Source organism: Callorhinchus milii, unplaced genomic scaffold (assembly GCF_018977255.1).
Source record: "Callorhinchus milii isolate IMCB2004 unplaced genomic scaffold, IMCB_Cmil_1.0 Scaffold11, whole genome shotgun sequence".
NCBI lineage: Eukaryota > Metazoa > Chordata > Chondrichthyes > Chimaeriformes > Callorhinchidae > Callorhinchus > Callorhinchus milii.
In genome coordinates this window covers 555,394-575,705 of record NW_024704752.1, presented here as the reverse complement: position 1 = coordinate 575,705, position 20,312 = coordinate 555,394, and the positions used below count along the sequence as shown (strand labels likewise).

At 46.3% G+C, this 20,312-nt stretch overlaps 1 protein-coding gene across 1 annotated transcript in view; it reads right to left on the bottom strand.

Moving 5' to 3' along the window:
• Window positions 1-710: 710 nt before the first annotated feature.
• The window catches only part of LOC103191466 (vomeronasal type-2 receptor 1-like), a 31,406-nt gene continuing 11,804 nt past the window's right edge, over window positions 711-20,312 (bottom strand). Inside the window, exons 2-9 of the mRNA XM_042339194.1 lie at window positions 7,860-7,933; window positions 5,879-6,161; window positions 4,597-4,965; window positions 3,934-4,389; window positions 2,989-3,217; window positions 2,451-2,467; window positions 2,232-2,355; window positions 711-1,609 (exon numbers count right to left, since the gene is read on the bottom strand). Of these exons, the coding sequence (XP_042195128.1) occupies window positions 711-1,609; window positions 2,232-2,355; window positions 2,451-2,467; window positions 2,989-3,217; window positions 3,934-4,389; window positions 4,597-4,965; window positions 5,879-6,161; window positions 7,860-7,933 (2,451 nt within the window). The remainder of the gene's footprint in view (window positions 1,610-2,231; window positions 2,356-2,450; window positions 2,468-2,988; window positions 3,218-3,933; window positions 4,390-4,596; window positions 4,966-5,878; window positions 6,162-7,859; window positions 7,934-20,312) is intronic.

The window sequence follows — 20,312 nt, the reverse complement described above, 5'->3', positions numbered from 1 at the left end:
GTCATCAATAGTGCCCTGGAGTAGTGGCTCAGGAACAGGACAACGACAACTGCAGATTCTGACATTCCATTGGCAAAGAAGTTTATCTCAAAAGTGACATGTTTGCCAATGAATGTCAGAATGACAAGCATGCATTTGAGTCCTTACAAGGTGGATGACAGGCACCAGGACCTCCCTGCAAGCCTCCTGGTGGGCAACATAGCTCATCATGGAATCCATCAGACCATTGCCACCATCTTCCTGCCCGCAGTTCAGGCACAAGTCACTTCCCATTGAGTGATGATGGTTCCACCAGTTGGAGGTGCGGAGCTTGAGCAGCAGCTGCTTACCTCTCTGCAAACCAATCAAGATGGATTCCAAGCGCTGGATGTACAAACATGTATTTACGAATTTGGACTCCAGGTAATGCCTTCCAGCAGCTGTCACCCAAGTCTCAGAGTCTCCTATCTAACAGACTCAAGTGGAGGGGACACATACATTAATATATTACTATCGCAAACATAAAACATGGAAACAAGTGGAATGACTGAGAGGTTTACAGCGGCGGGTGGGATAATGATGCATTGAGGGCAAATATTCATTTTTAATATAAAGTTTAAGCATTCATCCCTTTCTTTGCCATGTTATTGATGGTAAACCTGTCCAACGTATCTAAAGATGATTTGTGTTGAGGCAGTCCACAAGGAAGAGCAGACTGGTACCCAGCTGGCTTAATGTTTACCCATCAGGCCTTGTCTGGTGTTCCTCTCTGGCTGTAGCAATATGATGTAACATTTTGGAGCAAAGATGCAGAGAAGCAGAGCAAAGCTGGAGGACAGAATAGCGAAGACTTGCACAGCCACTGTGTACTTTCCGGGAGAGCTGAGATACACGGGAATAAATACTATCCAAACTGCAAAGAATATCAGCATGCTGAACGTTATGAACTTGGCCTCATTAAATGTATCTGGCAATTTTCTTGCCAGAAACGCCAACACGAAGCAGATACATGAAAGGAAGCCAATGTACCCCAACACAGTACAGAAAGCCACCATGGAGCCCACATGACATTGCAGAATGATCTTGGCGTTTTGGTGGGTGGTGTTCTTAAATGGAAAAGGAGGAGAAACCATTAACCAGGCCACACAGATCAGCACCTGAACACACATGGCGATGAACACAGCAGCTCGCTGTTGAGCTGGGCTGAACCATTGCATGACATTGCTGTTGGGCAGTGTGGCTCTGAACGCCATCAGCACCACCACGGTTTTGGCGAGGACACAGCAAATACAGAGCTCAAAGATGACAGCAAACGCAGTGTAGCGCAGCTTGCAACCCCAGTCTGTGGGTTGGCCAATGAATGCGATTGAGCACAGAAAACATAGCACCAATGAAGTCAAGAGAAGGAAGCTTAACTCCGAGTTGTTGGCCTTGACAACCGGTGTGGTTTTGTAATGAAAGAAGATCACTGACACTGTGACTGTTAAACAGGCTCCGAACAATGCGATAGCCACTAAGGCAATACCTGTGGCCTCTTGGAAAGAAAGGTATTCAACTTCCTTTGGGATGCATGCGTTTCTCTCGGGATTTGACCTGTCGTCAGTCGAGCATTTGGTACACTCCACGGAATCTGGGAAACAGATTATCGAGCTGGTCAGAAGGTAACAGTGTGAAGTGAAAACCTTGTACGGAGGCTCCTGGGAAACGACTCTGTAAATCCTCAAAATGCCGCTCTTTAATGTTTGCCATGTAACGTGACTCTGGAAAAACTGAGGAATGCAATTTTAAAATATCCAATTGGAAAGCCACATATTGGGGTGGAAAATGCGGTACTCGCAAACTGGAAATCGCTAATGGAATCATACAGTTTAGTGGTTAGAGCACTCACCTCGCGAGCGAGAGCAAGAGGACCTTGGTTTGATTCCCGGGTGGGCAAAACCTTAGGCAAGTTTCCTTACTCCATAGTCTCTATTTACCTAACAGTAAGTAGGAACCCAGTTGTTAGTTGATTGGCGGATCGCTTTTCCGGGGGTAATAATCTCTTCATAATAATAATAATTTGGTTATTCAATCCACAACTATTTGTGGGACACTGCTGTGCTCAATTGGCTGTTGTGTTTCCCGTAAATATACGGTAAATTCACTTTACTATGAAGCGCTTTGAGATGTTTTAATGTAATAAGGCACTACATCAAATGCAAGGATTATTATTATAATTTCCAACGCCCTGTGTCCCCGTTAGCAAGTGTTACCTGTTTGATTGCTGATCTCCCCCTCAGCACATGGCACACAGTCAAAGCAACAGAGAGGTTCACCATCACGAGAAGCTTTCCTCATTCCAGAAGGGCAGCTTTCACTGCACACTGACCGTGGAGGCTGGGACCAAGAACATGAATTAGACACATATCTGAACATAGAAAATACATAATGGGTGTGGAAAGAGCTGACACAGTCTCTATGGGTCAATGGACTTTTTCCATCCTATAAACTTTAGGACAAGGAATGAACACACAAATCAACAGCGTTCTTTCTCCACTGTGGCAATGTGGCAGGCTATCTCATACTGGTATCATGCCATGTCTTACATGGACAATTCAATCTCTGAAGAACAAATTAGATAGATTTCTGTTAGGAAATAATATCTTGGGATACAGTATATAGTTTGGTGTAAGCGACTGCCAGGGTGGCGGAAGGCAAACTGGATGGACCTTGTTCTACTTTCGTCTAGCATATTCTTATTATTGGAGATGCCAATTATCCACCTTTTATATTGTTCAGCTAAGGTGACTGATAGATGCCTTAATGATATTGTTGACTTTGAAATGGTGAAGCACGCTGTAATATGTTGATGCACGTCCTGTTTTTGAAAGTTTGGTGAGATTGGCTTTAGTTGAACATAACTTCCTAAATGATTGACAACATGTTTTTCACTATTTTCCACATAAACCCCCACACAAGGCCAGTCTGGCCCTTGTATTAGTTATAAATATCAATCTAGCTTGTGGTCACACCTGAGTTTTCCTCCTGCCCAAACGATCACTTCTTCATCTAAAACCAGCTCCTCCCCAGGAGGCGCCGAGGCTTCAAAATGACCAACTTCCACAAACGTCACATCCCCGCCAGCTCCAATCTGACAGTTAATAATGTCATAAACTGCGATTGCATCCCCGTTTTCATCAAAAGCCACTTCTCCTCCAAAATGGTCAGTGAATTTCACTCCTTTCAGATAGTGCAGGAGCTTGGTAAATAGGGAAAAACAATGGTTTGGTTTATTTGTGCAGTTCCAATCTTGTGATGCTGTTTCGCAAATCCTTAACTGTCCAACATCTTGGGATGTCCTCCCAACATGAAAGACAATGTGTAAATGTAATTTGCTGTTGTTTTCTACCCTACTACAATAGTTAGTAGGGTAGTCCTGAGTCCTGTAGCTCAGTGGTTAGAGCACTCGCTTTGCAAGTGAGAGACCTGAGTTCAATTCCAGGCAGAGGGCGAAACCTCGGGCAAGTTTCCACACACCTAATAATAATCCCTCCAAAACCAAAAACAATAATAAATTGGTCATTTTCAATCGACAACTGTTTGTGGGACATTGCTGTGCGCAATTGGCTGCCGCGTTCGCCCACAAACATACAGTCAATTCACTTTACAGTGTGTTCTGTGAAGCGCTTTGAGACATCCTCCCGACGTGAAAAGCGCTATATCAAATGCAAGGATTATTATTATTATTATATTATTATTATCTGTGTCTGTGCTCCCCAGGTCTCTGGCCACCCAGCCCACACGTGGTTTACGACTTTGGGAGGCTACCCTGTGTGAGGAATGCTATATTATTGCAAGTTGTTGTTGCTGATGTTGTTGCTACTGTCAGCTTGCAATCTAACTCATAAAACAGTGCACTTCAAGAGCATTTCAAGTGTGAGAGAATTTCAGGCCAACGTTACACAATTCTCTTACCTGCCATGGTTCAAAGCTGTGTACATCTGCACACTCATTGCTCCCAAAAGGCCCTCTGCCACTTTGACACAACTGTAGCTGCCGCAGTGCATGAGCAATGGCATAAACTGCTTTGTATACGTTGTAGGAAACCCTCAGTTGCGACGTATCAAAATAAATGGTTTCAATTTCTTCCAGGTCTTCTGAGCCCGTGCACAAGTGGGGCTGGCGTTGGGAGCTGACATCAACCGACATGTTAAACTTACAGCTGTTCAACTCTTCCCAGAAGACAGTCAGGAAGTTGTCTCTGTCCTGCGGGGAAGGGCGCGCCCGCAAGAGGAACTCTCTGAGCTGGGGGATCTCTGCTCTGCGGAAAGAGAAGCCAATGGTTCCTGCTAGATATGGGGCTAAGTGTGAGTTGAAGAGGGCAGCCCCAGTGACCCAGGCTTCACTAGCCAACCACTGGATCCCAGTCACCTTCAAAAAAAGACAAAAAAATAATAATTTTATCACTCAATCCACGACTTTTTGTGGGACGCTGCTGTGCACAATTGGCTGCTGCTTTTCACCCACAAAATACACAGTCAATTCACTTCACGGTATATTCTGTGAAGCGCTTTGAGACGTCTCGAAGACACGATAAGACGCTGTATCAAATGCAACGATTATTATTGTTATTATTACCTGCTGTCTCACCACCTCCTGTACCAGCTCCAGCATTTTCTTCTCAGATGCAAACACCACAATGACCCTAACCCCTGACTCTTTGATGACCTTCACGATGCCAGCGAGGATCTCCGCACTGTAGATTTTGGGTAGGATGTGTGAAAAGGCCATGCATGCCCCCAACTCCATCACCTTCTGGCTGAACAGTTGGACCCCAGATCTGCCATAGTCATCGTTGTTGCCCAGAGCCCTGATCCAGGTCCAGCCAAAGTGTCTGACCAGCTGCGCTAATGCTTGCGTCTGGAATGAGTCGCTTGGCACCATGCGTAAAAAGTTGGGATAATTCTTCTTGTTGCTCAAACAGGTACAAGTGGAAAAGTAACTGAGCTGCAAGATATTAAAGATGGGAGGGAAAGGTGTCAGAAGCCAACAGCCAAGTGCTGAGCTGTCACCTCACTACTGCCCCCTGTGGTGGAAATACACTGGCCAATGGGACATGGTGGAGAGACACTAGCCAATGGGATGGAGCACAGTGTGGCTGGAGATGGGCCAAGGGTATCTGTAATTCGTACTCTGTGGAAGACACTCAATCCCGCCCCCCAAAAAAAGTAATTCAATGAGATTGAGGCAGAAGAAAGGCTTCAAGATCTGCTCTGGGTTCCTGGTTTTTTGAAGCGCTTTGGGGCATCCTAAAGACATGATATGGAGCTATATCAAATGCAGGGAACCACCACAGGAATAGTCCTCTCATAAGCGAGTGAAGAGAGGATAACAGAGCTCCAAGCAAAGGAATCCCAGACTGAATGTGGAGGGAGAGCTCTGCAATGTGTTTGGAAATGTTCCCCAATTCCCTGACACCAGCCCCTCCCACACAGGTATAAATCGTTCCACATAAAACATCCGCAGGTATAAACTCTACAATAGCAAATGTGGCCCTGCAATGCCCATTCAAATTGACATAACACAAACCAAAAATAACAAGATTAGTTTTATAGCTAAAAATATCTATAACTAGAGATCAGTGTTTGGATGGCAGACTATCACAGCCGCAGAGACCCCACACTATTGGAGCAACCTGTAGCAACCTGTGGAGTCCTGTAGCTTAGTGGTTAGAGCACTCGCCTCACAAGTGAGAGATCTGGGTTCAATTCTGTGTGCAATTGGCTGCTGTGTTTCGCCCACAAAATATACAGTCAATTTACTTTACAGTATCTTCTGTGAAGCCGTGCTGTGTCAAAAGCAAGGATTATTATTATTATTAACCTGTCGACTTGATGTTAGAGAGAATGTCGGTACTTACTATTGGGATCTGGAAAGGTGCGGTGGTGCTGGCCATGATAGTGGACTGAAGAGAACCAGCTTCACCGATCATTGCCGGGACCGAAGCCCCATCACAGCTGCTGTAGGACACAGTCTGCTCACCATCGCTGACAAATGCCATCACTGCTCTCAGCGCGTATATATCACAGGTATCATACACTTTATAGCCCAGGGTGAGATTAGGTAAAAGTGCCGCCTCCCTGTTTATTTCCTCAATGGTAAATATCATTGTTTGGATCCAACGAAACGCCCTGAGATCAAACCTGCCCAACAAACACGTTAATTCAATGTGTATGCTATTGTTACTGAGATTCATCTAAACACAGTCAGTGTCGATTACACAGAAATTATCCACATACACAACAAATACAACATCCTTAACAATGCCCCATACAATTCGTATTATTTCAATGTAAATTTCTCACTTTGTTTCGCCCACTAAATACACAGTCAATTCACTTTACAATATATTCTGTGAAGCGCTTTGAGATATCTCAATGACATGACATGGCGCTATACCAATGCAAGGATTATTTGTTTCTATTTCTCTATAACTTTGTGTTTATGCGTGTGACAAGATCGCAAAAGAGATGTGGTGAAGAAACCCATTCGGCTCATTAGAATTTATCCTTTTAGACCATCCTACAGTCTGCTCAACATCAGTCTGTTTCTTACATAGGTCCCCTATCCCCAAGCAGCGAGGACCACCTGACTGGCAACCCACTCCCTTCTCTTACTGCTGCTGTCCATCTTAAATGTGATCTTCACATATTCTTTCACTAACCATATGTGTTCCTCTCACGTTCTTTATTTCTATCCCCTGAATTTCCAAACAAAAGTCCAATGTTAAATATTAATAATAATGTTATATGCATGATGTCAAGAAATAATATTCAAATTCTTCTGAAGAGAGAATTCATGTAAATTGATACAAGACACCTATTTTATTGAATAGGTATGAAATGATAATTATCATACAGCACCTCCTATACATGCTGATGACAGGAAAACTATGTATTTTCAGCTTTGAGTGAAGATCAACACCTCAATAACAACAACAACAACAACAACAACAACAAGGTTGCATTTATAGAGCGCCTTTCATGTTGTGAGGACGTCCCAAGGCGCTGGACAGTTGGGTCGGGACCTGAGCAGGGGGGAAATAGTGAGGGTGAGGGTAGGGAAGGGAGGGAACGAGGAGGGGGGAAATGGTCAGGGTGAGGGGAGGGAAGGGAGGGAGCGAGGAGGGGGTAGCGAGTCGAGAGGGGAGCTGAAGGTATGGTCAAAGAGAAAGGTCTTGAGACCGGCCTTGAAGGAGGAAAGGGAGGAAGCGAAGGTGAAGGCACTGGGGGATGGAGTTCCAGAGCCTCGGGGCTGAGAGGCTGAAGGCCCGGCCACCGATGGTAGGGCGGTTGGGGCGGGGGATGTGGAGCAGACCGGAGCCAGAGGAACGGAGGGTACGGGCAGGTAAGTAGGGGGATAGTAGGTCCGAGAGGTAGGAGGGAGCGAGGCCGTGAATGGCCTTGTAGGTGAGGATGAGGATCTTGAATTCGAAAAGAATAAGAATAAGCTAGGATCCTCTGAAAGTTCATCAAATTCCTTTTGCTTCTCAATTGCATGTTTATTTTATAATAATAATCTTTCCATTTAATACAACATCTTATCACATCATCAAAATATCTTGAAGCATCTTTACAGCATTTACTGTAAATGTACAAAACTGTACATTGCTAATTCATTACATTATCACAAGTGGCATTAAACAGAACGCAAGCTGAGAATTTCTCAATGTCTTTGAGAGGTTTAAATACACACTCACCCTGTGCAGCGTAGCTGATCAGGTTTAGTTTTGTAGGAAAGGTCTGGTTTGTTAACATGTAGACTGACTGGGAACATTCCTCCAATAACCACATCTCCACCCTTTGCCAATCCGGGTGAGACAAAGTCCTCTCGCACCTTACACGTAGCCGTTGCCTTGGCCACAGACAGCAGTGCGCTGTTGACAATCACGATCAATAAACAGCAACACATTGCACTAATTGAGAAAGAAAGCAATCATTTTTCAAAATGATTAGAAAGCTTTTATATACCTCTGGTATGTCTGGGGTTTCTATGAGTGGAAGAGTAGAACATAATGGTGGGGCGATTTCAAACTGTTTAGATCATCCCAAAGGACATGCCAGAGCTCTTGAGACCAAAAAGACATTTTGTTTTCCTTCTCATTGTTCCCTTCACATGCAGACTGGATTATAGAGTCTTAAATGTGGAGTACTATAGCTCAGTGGTTAGAGCACTTGCCTTGCAAGCAAGAGACCTGGGTTTGATTCCCAGCAGGGCAAAATGGTGGCCAAGTTTGCTTACTCCACACACCTCTGTTTACCTTGTACTGAGTAGGAACACGGTTGTTAGTTGATTGGCGGAGCCCTTTTCTGGGGGTAATAATTCCTTCGAAGAAAATAATAATAAATTGTTCACTTCAATCCAAGACTGCTGATGTGCGCAATTGACTGCCACGTTTCGCCTACAAAATATACAGTCAATTCATTTTACAGAATATTTTGTGAAGTGCTTTGAGATGTCTCGAAGACATGATAAGGTGCAAGGATTGTTATTGTTATTATTATTATCATTATTATCATTAAATCTATCTGAGCAATTCCATTAAAATATTGTGTCTGGTCAGCAGATGAAGTTCTGTGGGATTTTATCCAAACAGCACAAGTAGGAATGATCACACATGAGCTGTTTCACATATGAATGAAACAACTTTTGTGTAACTGGTATTACACCACAACAACACTGAGCTGGACTCAGGGATGTGTCTGATCTTTCAAGATAATAACTTGCATGTATGTATTACATAGGACAGAGGAATATGTCAAAGCACTTGATAAATGTAACAATGATTTTAATATTTTGACCGAAAGGAACAGTCCAAGGAATATGCTTATATGATGGTTTCAAAGGCAGTAAGAGAGGTAACAAGGAGAAGTTATTTTGAATAATAATATTAATATTATTATTATTTGGAATATGACAGCTCAGTTTTGTATATCAATATCTTGGTATATCAAATTATTTGTGACAGACATGTTGTGAAATTTATAGTTTGGGAATGAGTTACTGGCAATGCGATCTAAAACAGCAATACATTGCCGTAAAGAGCGCATTCTGTTGGTTCTGAACAGAAGTGTAAAGTAATCCAATCTGAACTGTTTGTACAATGCTCCTCTTCTGAGTTCCAACTCTAGTGATCTCAGTCCCCCAAATGGAAATTATACCCAGAATTTGAATATTCAAGACAGATAGATATTTGGAAAGTTTATTAAGGAGTACAGTACAGAGAAAAGGCAAGGAAATGGGATTAAAAAATAGACTAATGGAACTTTCTGAATGGTAGACTCAGATGCTAGTCCCATGTTCCTAACAGAGATGGTCAGAGCTGTGGGAGTAGGAATAAACCGCTCTTCCACAGCAATTCAGTTATAATATCTAGTTAAGATTAAGATTAACTATGCTCTAAGATGCTATCCTGCGTGGAGGGCGCTATATAAGTTATTGTTGTTAACTATATTAACCCATTCTGAATACGAGATTATTATTGTCATGACAAATGTTTCATAATTCTATTCCTTTGGCATGAAATGTCTTTTTCTTGCAGTTTTCCAGAACTCAAAGAGGTGAGGTTTGTTTTTCTCAAATTCCCATTGAGCACATTCCTCTTCTGAAAGAAAAAACATGCAGAAGATACCATTACAGGACCAATTGGCATTGAATCAATGCCTTGAGCGGGTTGTCAGAATGGGTAGTTGAGGAGAGAAACTTGCAACTTACTTAAGAGACAGCTCAAAATGCTGTTGGGTGAGGATTCAGGAAAGTTGAGATCAAAAGGCCAAAGGGTCTTTTATCATCACTTTGTGACCTAATCAGATCCTTCCAATACTGTAGTGGCCTCATTTTATGCTTTGGGCAACTGATGGGAAACTGTCGTGCTCATAAAGGAATAAGAAAAAATTAAACTTGCCCCTCTGCAAGATCATTCAATAGTTTCATCAAATATTATAAGACAGGAACCAATAATCACATTGTGCACATTTTCCATTCAGCTGTGTGCCTGTTGCCGCCCATTGCCTGGACCTCACCCCCACCTCAGGCTTATTGAATCATTGGAAAGAATTGGACAGCAATGAGGCGAGAATTCTCGGTTGGATTCTGACATTTGTGAATCATAATTCTCTGCCAAGACACAGACTGTTTCCAAGGCCTCACAATCCAATAACATGGAGGCTAATTTGAGAGGAACAAATCCTTGTGGCTCTAAAATAATAATTGGAAACTGTGGCAGCTGAGGCCTGAAGAGTTGGGGACAGTCCAGTTGTTTTTTTACATAATGTTGCAGATAGACTCAGGTGCTCGTCACAGGGATGAACTGACTCAGGAACCTTGGAGAAAATTAATGCTCTCTGATACAGTAAATAATGAGCCCAATTAACCAAGAGCATCTTGAGAAAACAGTGAATTAATCAACCAGTTCAGGAGGTGGATACCTCAGAATTCCACAAGGTAATTTGTGCTGGGAATTAGAAAAATTAATGATCTCCTCAAAATACACTTCAACTTAATTGTTTCTCACTAAACCTATTAGTCCTGAGGAGGTGATTGGAATAAGTTTGTAATACTGCTTTAAATTTTTGCAGTAACTGTGAAAACTATACTTAACAGAAATAAAAATAGTGCTGAGTGGTGAAAGTTCATTTTCAATATCATAGTTTCCATCAAAACTTCTAATGGTTTGATCTTCACTTCACGATCCTTTGATGGCATGAGATCCCCCCCTCCCCTCTCTGTTGGATTCAAGAAAGTTTCTAACTGAAATCAGGTTCACTTCCTAGTAAAACAGATCAAAAATGTTGAACACTACAAGTAACTTAGAATTGCACTCTGGGATCCTACGCTATGTGAGGAGCGCTATATATAAATGCAAGTTGTTGTTGCTGCTAATCTCTGCTCCGTTCCCTCACTCCTAACTATTATAGAGTCAGGAGCCAGAGATGGAAGAACCACCTGTAAACTGCAGCTGTTGGGTCAGTGTCTGAATAGCTGCTCTTACCAGGGAAAATTGTTTTTTTTTAACATGATTCAAAAATAAAGAGAGGGGAACAAGTCTGGGAATTAGTTGTTGGAAATGAATCATCTGTTGTCTGTCTTATGCCAAATTTTCGATTGTTCATACACTATTTTATAGACTGAATACCTCTCACACAGTGGCCTACAGAATCCGTACCTGAAGCCCAAATTCCACCCAATCTCAGCTCAACAAACCATTTTGTCTCAAATTTTAAGAAGGCAAATAATTATGAAAAATTCTTCCGTTTACGCTTAATTTGGATGCCATTTTTTGCCGTTTTTGATAAAGAACCAGACTTGAAGGTATTTCTGGCAGGGAGTGGGATTGAATGAACAACTTGCTGGGAGGGAAAGTTTGCCCAGGCCACCAGCAATGCTTCTCTCAGCCACCACACGAGGCAGCCTGAACAGCATGACAGTGAGAAGGCTGACCTCAAATCACTGATAACCCGCCTGGGGTTACAGCCTGAGCCAATACAAATGTGCAGCTGTACTTTTTCCGTGCAATCCACTGCAAACACCCTTTTCTGCTACAAACCTGCTGAGCAATGAAGTTTCTGGCCTTACACTGTTTACCTAACGTCACTTCACCCGGAAGCCCTGCTCTTAGAATAATAGAATTATACAGCACAGAAGGAGGCCATTCGGCCCTTCGTGCCCGTGACAGTTTTTGAAAGATCTATCCACATTAATCACACTCCCCCGCTCTCTCCCCTATAGTCTTGCAAATCTGTTCTCGCCAAATATCTATCCACTTCTCTCTGGAAAGTTGTTATCAAACAACTCGCTGTGTGAGAACATCTCTCTTCACCTTCCCTCTGTTTCTTTTGACAACTATCTTAAATCTGTGTCCTCTGGTATGGGCCCACCCGGCAGTGGAAACAGTTTCTCTCCGTTCACTCTATCAAATCACCTCATAATTTTGAATACCTCTATTAAATCTCCCCTTAACTTTCTCTGCTCCAAGGAGAGCAATCCTTCTCAAGTCTCTCCACATAACTCAAGTCCCTAATTCCTGGTACCATCCTGGTAAATCTCCTTTGCACATTCTCCAAAGCCTTGACATCATTCCCAAAGTGTGGTGCCCAGAATTGAACACAGTCTCTAGTTGAGGCCTAACCAGTGTTTTATAAAGATTCATCATAACCTCCTTACTTTTGTATTCTATATCCCTATTTATAAAGCCAAGGATCCTGTATGTCATTTTAACAGTTTATCTACCTGTCCTACCACTTCCATAGAATCATAGAATTATACAGCACAGAAGGAGGTCATTCGGCCCATCATGTCTGTGCCGGCTCTTTTAAAAGAGCTTCCAAATCAATTCCACTCCCCCGCTCTCTCCCCACAGCCCTGCAAACTTGTCCTCCCCAAATAATTATCTTCTTCTCTCTTAAAAGTTGTTATTGAATTGGCTTCCACCAGCCTTTCAGGCAACGCATTCCAAATCTGAACAAATTGCTATATAAAAACCTTTCTCCTCACCTTCCCTCTGCTTATTTTAACCATTTTAATTCCTTTGTCCACCCACCAGTAGAAATAGTTTCTCCTTCTTCACCCTATCAAATTCCCCTCATAGTTTTGAAAACTTCTATTAAGTCTCTCTTAATCTTCTCTACTCCAAGGAGAATAATCCTGGTTTCTCTACCCTCTCCTGATAACTGAAGGCCCTCATTCCTGGTACCATCCTGGTCAATCTCCTTTGCACCCTCTTCAATGCCTTGACATCCTTCCTAAAGCGTGGTGCCCAGAACTGAACACACTCTCCAGCTGAGGCCTAACCAGTGTTTTATAAAGGTTCGTGAGCAGAGAGCCCAAGAGCGTGAGGAGGGAACTGAGTGAGGTGGAACAGAGAGAGAATTCCGTTAAGGATTTTGGTGAGAGTGAGACTTCTTCAGCAAGAGAGATACCAGAGAGCAAGAGAGAACACTTTCATTCAGCAGAAGAGTGGGAAATCTATCTTGAGATAGAGGCAACCTTACACATAAACCGGCAAACAAGACAATTACAGTTAATCATAGGCCAGGTGATTTTGTTTGAGTCCTTGAGAAGACTTGTAAGAGCCTCACTTGAGCAGAGAGCCCAGCAATGTGAGGAGGAATTTGGTGCAGAGGGGGAAAGAGGTGCATAATTATACAATAGGTATATTAAATAATATGAAATATGTCTGGGGAAATGGCAGGGCAATTGAGACCAGTTGTATGTACAATGTGTGCCATGTGGGAACTCCAGGATGCTTCATCTGGCAAAAAGCCTCATCACTGGCCCTGACCACCAACATCAGGACAGGCTCGCACACGCTAGGATCAGGGATTATATACTGAGGGACAAGCTGAAGTTCAGCTCAACCACGGCAAAGGCCAGATGGGTCCTAACCCCGGCAGCAGCCACTCCAGCACAAACCGCTCAGGGCTCACCCACAGGGTAGCCCACAATCACACCCCAAACTATGACTGAAATAAACTTGAGAGCAACCATATAAATGTACAGAAGCACGCTCAAGATATAAACAAAAGGCATCCCAAAAATGTATGTTCGGTAAACATGTTCACGTACGGTGCATACAGAGGCACCTTCTGAAAGCGGTAAATGCACCTTATCAGGGTGTGCGCAGGCGCGCACATGGATGTGGTGTATATAGGGGCAGCTCCCGACTGTTTTCTGCTTTCTGTCTCCCAGCCAACTTTGTATCCATACTGCTACTGTCCCTTTAATACCGTGGCCTTCAATTTTGCTCACAAGTCTCTTATGTGACACTTTATCAAACGCCTTTGGAAATTCCATATAAACTACATCAACTGCGTTACCTTCATCCACCCTCTCTGTTACTTCATCAAAAACACCTCTATCAGGTTTGGTAGACATGCTTTGCCTTTAACAAATCCGTGTTGGCTGTCCTTTATTAACCCATATTTTCCTAAGTGAAAATTTATTTTGTCCCGGATTATCATCTCCAGAAGATTCCCCGTCAATCACGTTAGGCTGATTGGCTGTAGTTCCCGGGTTTATCCTTCTGCCCCTTTTTGTACAGGGGAGTAACATGTGCAACCTTCCAGTCCTCTGGCACCACTCCAGTGTCCAAAGAGGATTGAAAGATTGTGGCCAGAGCTCCGCTATTTCCACCTTACTTCCCTCAGTAACCTGGGATGCATCCCTTACGGACCAGGTGACTTATCTACCTTGAGCACCGACAACCTTTTTTAGTATCTCCTCTCAGTTTAGTTTTATCTTATCCAATTTCTCTCCCTCTCCTCCGTAGCATTGGCTGCATCCGCTTCTTTAGTGACGAGAAATGCAAAATACTCATTCAGTACATCATCCATGCCTTCTGCCACCACAAGAAGATTTTCCTCTTTTGTCCCTAATCGGCCCCACCCTACCTTTAACTAAGCTAATCTATACTAATAATATGACAATATCTGTGTGTGTGTCAGCCAAGATCTCAATAACCGATTGACATAGAGACATGAGATCATCTTTGCATCTAGGAGTGCAATAGGCATATTTGTTTTCTGGAATCTCTTATCGTTGATGAGATGTGACCTAAACAAGCCCATCACACATGTATAGCAGTTTTGCGTTTTGCGCTGCACTTACACCTAGTAGCCATCGAATTACAGTGGCATCGAGGGACACGATGCACAAAACCCCGGAAAAAGGGAGGAAAGGGGCCCTAACGTAGCCCTGAACCTCATGGCCACTTTTGCGTGTTGCTGGCTGAGGCTGTGCCTGGAGCCCCACTACACCGGCAGCAAATGCTGTTATGTGCCGGGCTCCTACCTGTACCCGGTGCTGAGAAGGGTGGGTCTGGTAAAACTGCCTCGAAACGTTCCACGCAGTTGGAGCCAAACCGCCTCACCTATGTTGAGAAATTCCTGAAGAACACCATCCCAGATCCTCTCGCAATCACCAAGTGGTCCGCGTGGCAGGTAGTCAAAGCAGTTCAAAAGGGGGAGAGACCATTTGGGAGATACCCTGCAGCGACAGCCAGCTATGTCTGGCAAGACGCCTTGTCACCGGCCCTGACCATGGCCTGGTTGGGTGTAAAAGGGACCCAACACCCCACCCGCCCCAGGGCTTTCATGCACAGTCAAGATCTGGGCCAATCAGCACACTGCCCTCGGGTTGGCTGCAGAGTCAGGAGGTCATGGACCACATTTTCCTGGAGTAATGTTTCACAAAGGCCATTTGGAAAAGATGGAATGAATTCTCTCGCGGTTTGTCCCTAGGCACCCGCTGTCACGGCCCTCGGTGCTGTTCCCGGGCACTCACAGTGAAACTCACATCGCTGCGCCTGGAAGATCATAAACTCGGTAAAGGAGGCCCTGTGGCCCCCTGAAACCAGGTTTTCTTCTGGCAGAACAAGGGGACGGTGAGGGTCTGCCTCAGGCTCGTGCACGCTAGGATCAAGGATTATATACTGAGGGACAAGCTGAAGTTCAGCTCAACCGCGGCAAAGGCCAGATGGGGCCTGACCCCGACAGGAGCTGCTTCTTTACAACCTGCTCAGGGTGCATCCACCAGGCAGCCCATGAGGGAACCCCAAACTGACTGAAGTAAATGTAAGGGTACAGAAGGAGCTCGAGATGCAAACAAAGGGCTTCCCGGAAATGTATGTACGGTAAACATGTTTGCGTACGGTGCACATCGGGCACCTTCTGAGAGCGGCAAGCGCGCCTTATCAGGGAGTGCGTGGGTGTGCACATGGATGTGGTGTACACAGGGGCGACCTCCGACTGTGTTAAAGGGAACATCCCAAAAAACACATGTAACAACCTGTGTGCAGGGAAGGAATAATAATAATAATAATAATAATAATAATAGTCCTTGCATTTCAGATAGCGCTTTTTACATCTTCTCGATGTCTCAAAGCGATTCACAGAATAGACTGCAAAGTGAATTGACTGTATATTTGTGGGCGAAATATACCGTAAACAACGGAATGTTTCTTGTATCAGGAGAAAAGGGAAAAAAATTGTAAACAGAAGATGTTGTGGTCGTTTGGGATTTCTGTTGCATTAAATATTATATTTATTCTCAAAATAAATATAAATAAATATAAATATATATTTTCAAAAAAAATCGTATGTCACAGAGCACACGCTGCAGTTACACCTGGCGGCCGCGCCTGCTTTCAAGCTGCCACTGAGGGTTGTTATTCCGAGCAGCCGGTGAGCGGCCTCAGCCATACTGGCCATGGACCACAAACAGCCACAGCCACACTGGCCATGGACCACAAACAGCCACAGCCACACTGGCCACGGACCACAAACAGCCACAGCCACACTGGCCATGGACCACAAACAGCCACAGCCACAGTGGCCATGGACCACAAAGCCATTGTGTGGGAGCTGTGCACCAGGTCGCACCAGCTTGCTTTTTTGGGCTCTGGACTGGACGCTCCAGGACATCAGGGAAAACACCCAAACGATGGGAGAGATGACACTTATTTTGTTGGGAGATTTCCACCAGAGCTCACCTGTCATACAGCCGGTACCGGCCTGAGCAACTCATTGCTCCCGGTTGCGATTTTCTGTGTGTTTGTGTCTCTGTGTGTGTGTGTGTGTGTGTGTGTGTCTATGTCAGTGTGTCTCTATCCTGTGTGTATCTGTCTCTCTATGTGTTTATGAATGTCTCTGTGTCTCTCCTCTCTCTGTCATGTGTGTTTATGAGTGTCTATATAAGTGAGCAGACCCGAGGGCCCATCATAGAATCGTAGAATCGTGGAATCGTAGAATCATACAGCACAAAAAGAGGCCATTCAGCCCATCGAGTCTCTGCGGCTCTTTGAAAATAGCAATGTAACAACAACATCAACAACAACTTGGATTTATATAGTGCCCCCCACGGTGACAAAGGCCTGGACCAGGGTTTCAGCGGCTTTTGGGAGAGGTATTGGCGGAGACAGGCGATGCGACGGAGGTGGAAAAAGGCGGTGCTGATAAGGGACCGGATGTGGGGGAGGAAGGATAATTGGGGGTCGAACCTGACCCCTGGGTTGCGTACGGGTTCGGAGAGTTTTAGGGGGCGGTCGGGTAGGTGGAGGAGGTGAGAACCGTGAGATTTTAGACGTTGACGAGAGCCAAAGAGTATGGCTTCCGTCTTGTCAACCTTCAACTGAAGGAAGTTTGCCCTCATCCATCCCCTGAGATCTGGCAGAACATCAGGGGACTGGTTGGGGTCGCAAAGAGAGGTGGAAAAGTAGAGTTGGGTGTCATCTGCATTCATGTGGAAATGTACCCCATGTCTGAGGATGACATCCCCAAGAGGGAGCATGAGGATCAGAAGAGGAGGCGGACAAGGATGGATCCTTGGGGTACCCGCAGGTGACCAGGTGAGAGCGGGAGGAGAAGCCGTTTGGGCAGATGTACTGCTGGCGGTTTGTGAGGTAGGACTCGAACCGGGCGAGTGCGGTCCCACTGAGGTGGATGACGGAGGAAAGGCGGGGTGCAGGGGTCAGTGTGTAGGTGTGGGGAGGGGTCAGTGTGTAGGTGTGGGGAGGGGTCAGTGTGCAGGGGTCAGTGTGTAGGTGTGGGGAGGGGTCAGTGTGCAGGGGTCAGTGTGTAGGTGTGGGGAGGGGTCAGTGTGCAGGGGTCAGTGTGTAGGTGTGTGCAGGGGTCAGTGTGTAGGGGTCAGTGTGTAGGTGTGTGCAGGGGTCAGTGTGTAGGTGTGTGCAGGGGTCAGTGTGTAGGGGTCAGTGTGTAGATGTGGGGAGGGGTCAGTGTGTAGGTGTGTGCAGGGGTCAGTGTGTAGGGGTCAGTGTGTAGGTGTGGGGAGGGGTCAGTGTGTAGGGGTCAGTGTGTAGGGGTCAGTGTGTAAGTGTGTTCAGGAGTCAGTGTGTAGGTGTGGGGAGGGGTCAGTGTGTAGGGGTCCGTGTTTAGGTGTGGGGAGGGTGTCAGTGTGTAAGTGTGTTCAGGGGTCAGTGTGTAGGTGTGGGGAGGGGTCAGTGTGTAGGGGTCAGTGTGTAAGTGTGTTCAGGGGTCAGTGTGTAGGTGTGGGGAGGGGTCAGTGTGTAGGTGTGGGGAGGGGTCAGTGTGTAGGTGTGGGGAGGGGTCAGTGTGTAGGTGTGGGGAGGGGTCAGTGTGTAGGTGTGGGAGGGTCAGTGTGTAGGTGTGGGGAGGGGTCAGTGTGTAGGTGTGGGGAGGGGTCAGTGTGTAGGTGTGTTCAGGGGTCAGTGTGTAGGTGTGGGGAGGGGTCAGTGTGTAGGTGTGTTCAGGGGTCAGTGTGTAGGTGTGGGGAGGGGTCGGTGTGTAGGTGTGGGGAGGGGTCGGTGTGTAGGTGTGGGGAGGGGTCGGTGTGTAGGTGTGGGGAGGGGTCGGTGTGTAGGTGTGGGGAGGGGTCGGTGTGTAGGTTTGGGGAGGGGTCAGTGTGTAGGTTTGGGGAGGGGTCAGTGTGTAGGAGTCAGTGTGTAAGTGTGTTTAGGGGTCAGTGTGTAGGTGTAGGGAGGGGTCAGTGTGTAGGTGTAGGGAGGGGTCAGTGTGTAGGGGTCAGTGTGTAGGTGTGGGGAGAGGTCAGTGTGTAGGGGTCAGTGTGTAGGTGTGGGGAGGGGTCAGTGTGTAGGGGTCAGTGTGTAGGTGTGGGGAGGGGTCAGTGTGTAGGGGTCAGTGTGTAAGTGTGTTCAGGGGTCAGTGTGTAGGTGTGGGGAGGGGTCAGTGTGTAGGGGTCAGTGTGTAGGTGTGGGGAGGGGTCAGTGTGTATTGGTCAGTGTGTAAGTGTGTTCAGGGGTCAGTGTGTAGGTGTGGGGAGGGGTCATTGTGCAGGGGTCAGTGTGTAGGTGTGGGGAGGGGTCATTGTGCAGGGGTCAGTGTGTAGGTGTGGGGAGGGGTCGGTGTGTAGGTGTGGGGAGGGGTCGGTGTGTAGGTGTGGGGAGGGGTCAGTGTGTAGGTGTGGGGAGGGGTCGGTGTGTAGGTTTGGGGAGGGGTCAGTGTGTAGGTGTGGGGAGGGGTCAGTGTGTAAGTGTGTTCAGGGGTCAGTGTGTAGGTGTGGGGAGGGGTCAGTGTGTAGGTGTGGGGAGGGGTCAGTGTGTAGGTGTGGGGAGGGGTCGGTGTGTAGGTTTGGGGAGGGGTCAGTGTGTAGGTTTGGGGAGGGGTCAGTGTGTAGGTGTGGGGAGGGGTCAGTGTGTAGGTGTGGGGAGGGGTCAGTGTGTAGGTGTGGGGAGGGGTCGGTGTGTAGGTTTGGGGAGGGGTCAGTGTGTAGGTTTGGGGAGGGGTCAGTGTGTAGGTTTGGGGAGGGATCAGTAGGAGAACATCTGGACAACAATGATCATAACATCAGTGGGTTTAGAGTACTGGTGGAAAGGGACATTTATATCAAAGGTATCAAAGATATCAAAGGTGAAGATACTCAACTGGAAGAGGCTAACGTCAGTGAGTTAAGAAGGGACGTAGCCAAGGTGGACTGGAAAGAAAGGTTGGCAGGTAAAACAGCCTGAGCAATGCAAAGCCTTCAAGGAGGAGATAGTTCGGGGAGAGAACACATATATTCCCATAAAGGAGAGGCCAGAGAAGCTAGGATTATTCTCCTTGGAGCAGAGAAGGGTAGGGGAGACTTAAAATTATGAGGGGATTCGATAGGGTACAAGAAGAATCTATTCCCACTGGCGGGTGGGTCAGTAACCCGAGGACACCAATTTAAAATAGTTAAAATAGTTTAAAATAGTTGTTAAAAGAAACAGAGAGGAGGTGAGGAGAAATGTTTTCACACAGAGAGTTGATGGGATCTGGAATTCATTGCCTGAAAGGCCGGTGGAAGCCGATTCGATAACAGCTTTTAAGAGAGAAGCAGATAATTATTTGGGGAGGTCAAGTTTGCAGAGCTATGGGGAGAGAGTGGGGGAGTGGGGTTGATCAGGGCTATGGGGAGAGCGCGGGTGAGTGGGGTTGATCAGGGCTATGGGGAGAGAGGGGGGGAGTGGGGTTGATCGGGGCTATGCGGAGGGAGTGGGGGAGTGGGGTTGATCGGGGCTATGGGGAGGGAGTGGGGGAGTGGGGTTAATCAGAGCTATGGGGAGGGAGTGGGGGAGTGGGGTTGATCGGGGCTATGGGGAGAGAGGGGGGAGTGGGGTTGATCAGGGCTATGGGGAGGGAGTGGGGGAGTGGGGTTGATCGGGGCTATGGGGAGGGAGTGGGGGAGTGGGGTTGATCGGGGCTATGGGGAGGGAGTGGGGGAGTGGGGTTGATCGGGGCTATGGGGAGAGAGGGGGGAGTGGGGTTGATCGGGGCTATGGGAGAGGATGGGGGAGTGGGGTTGATCAGGGCTATGGGAGGGAGTGGGGGAGTGGGGTTGAT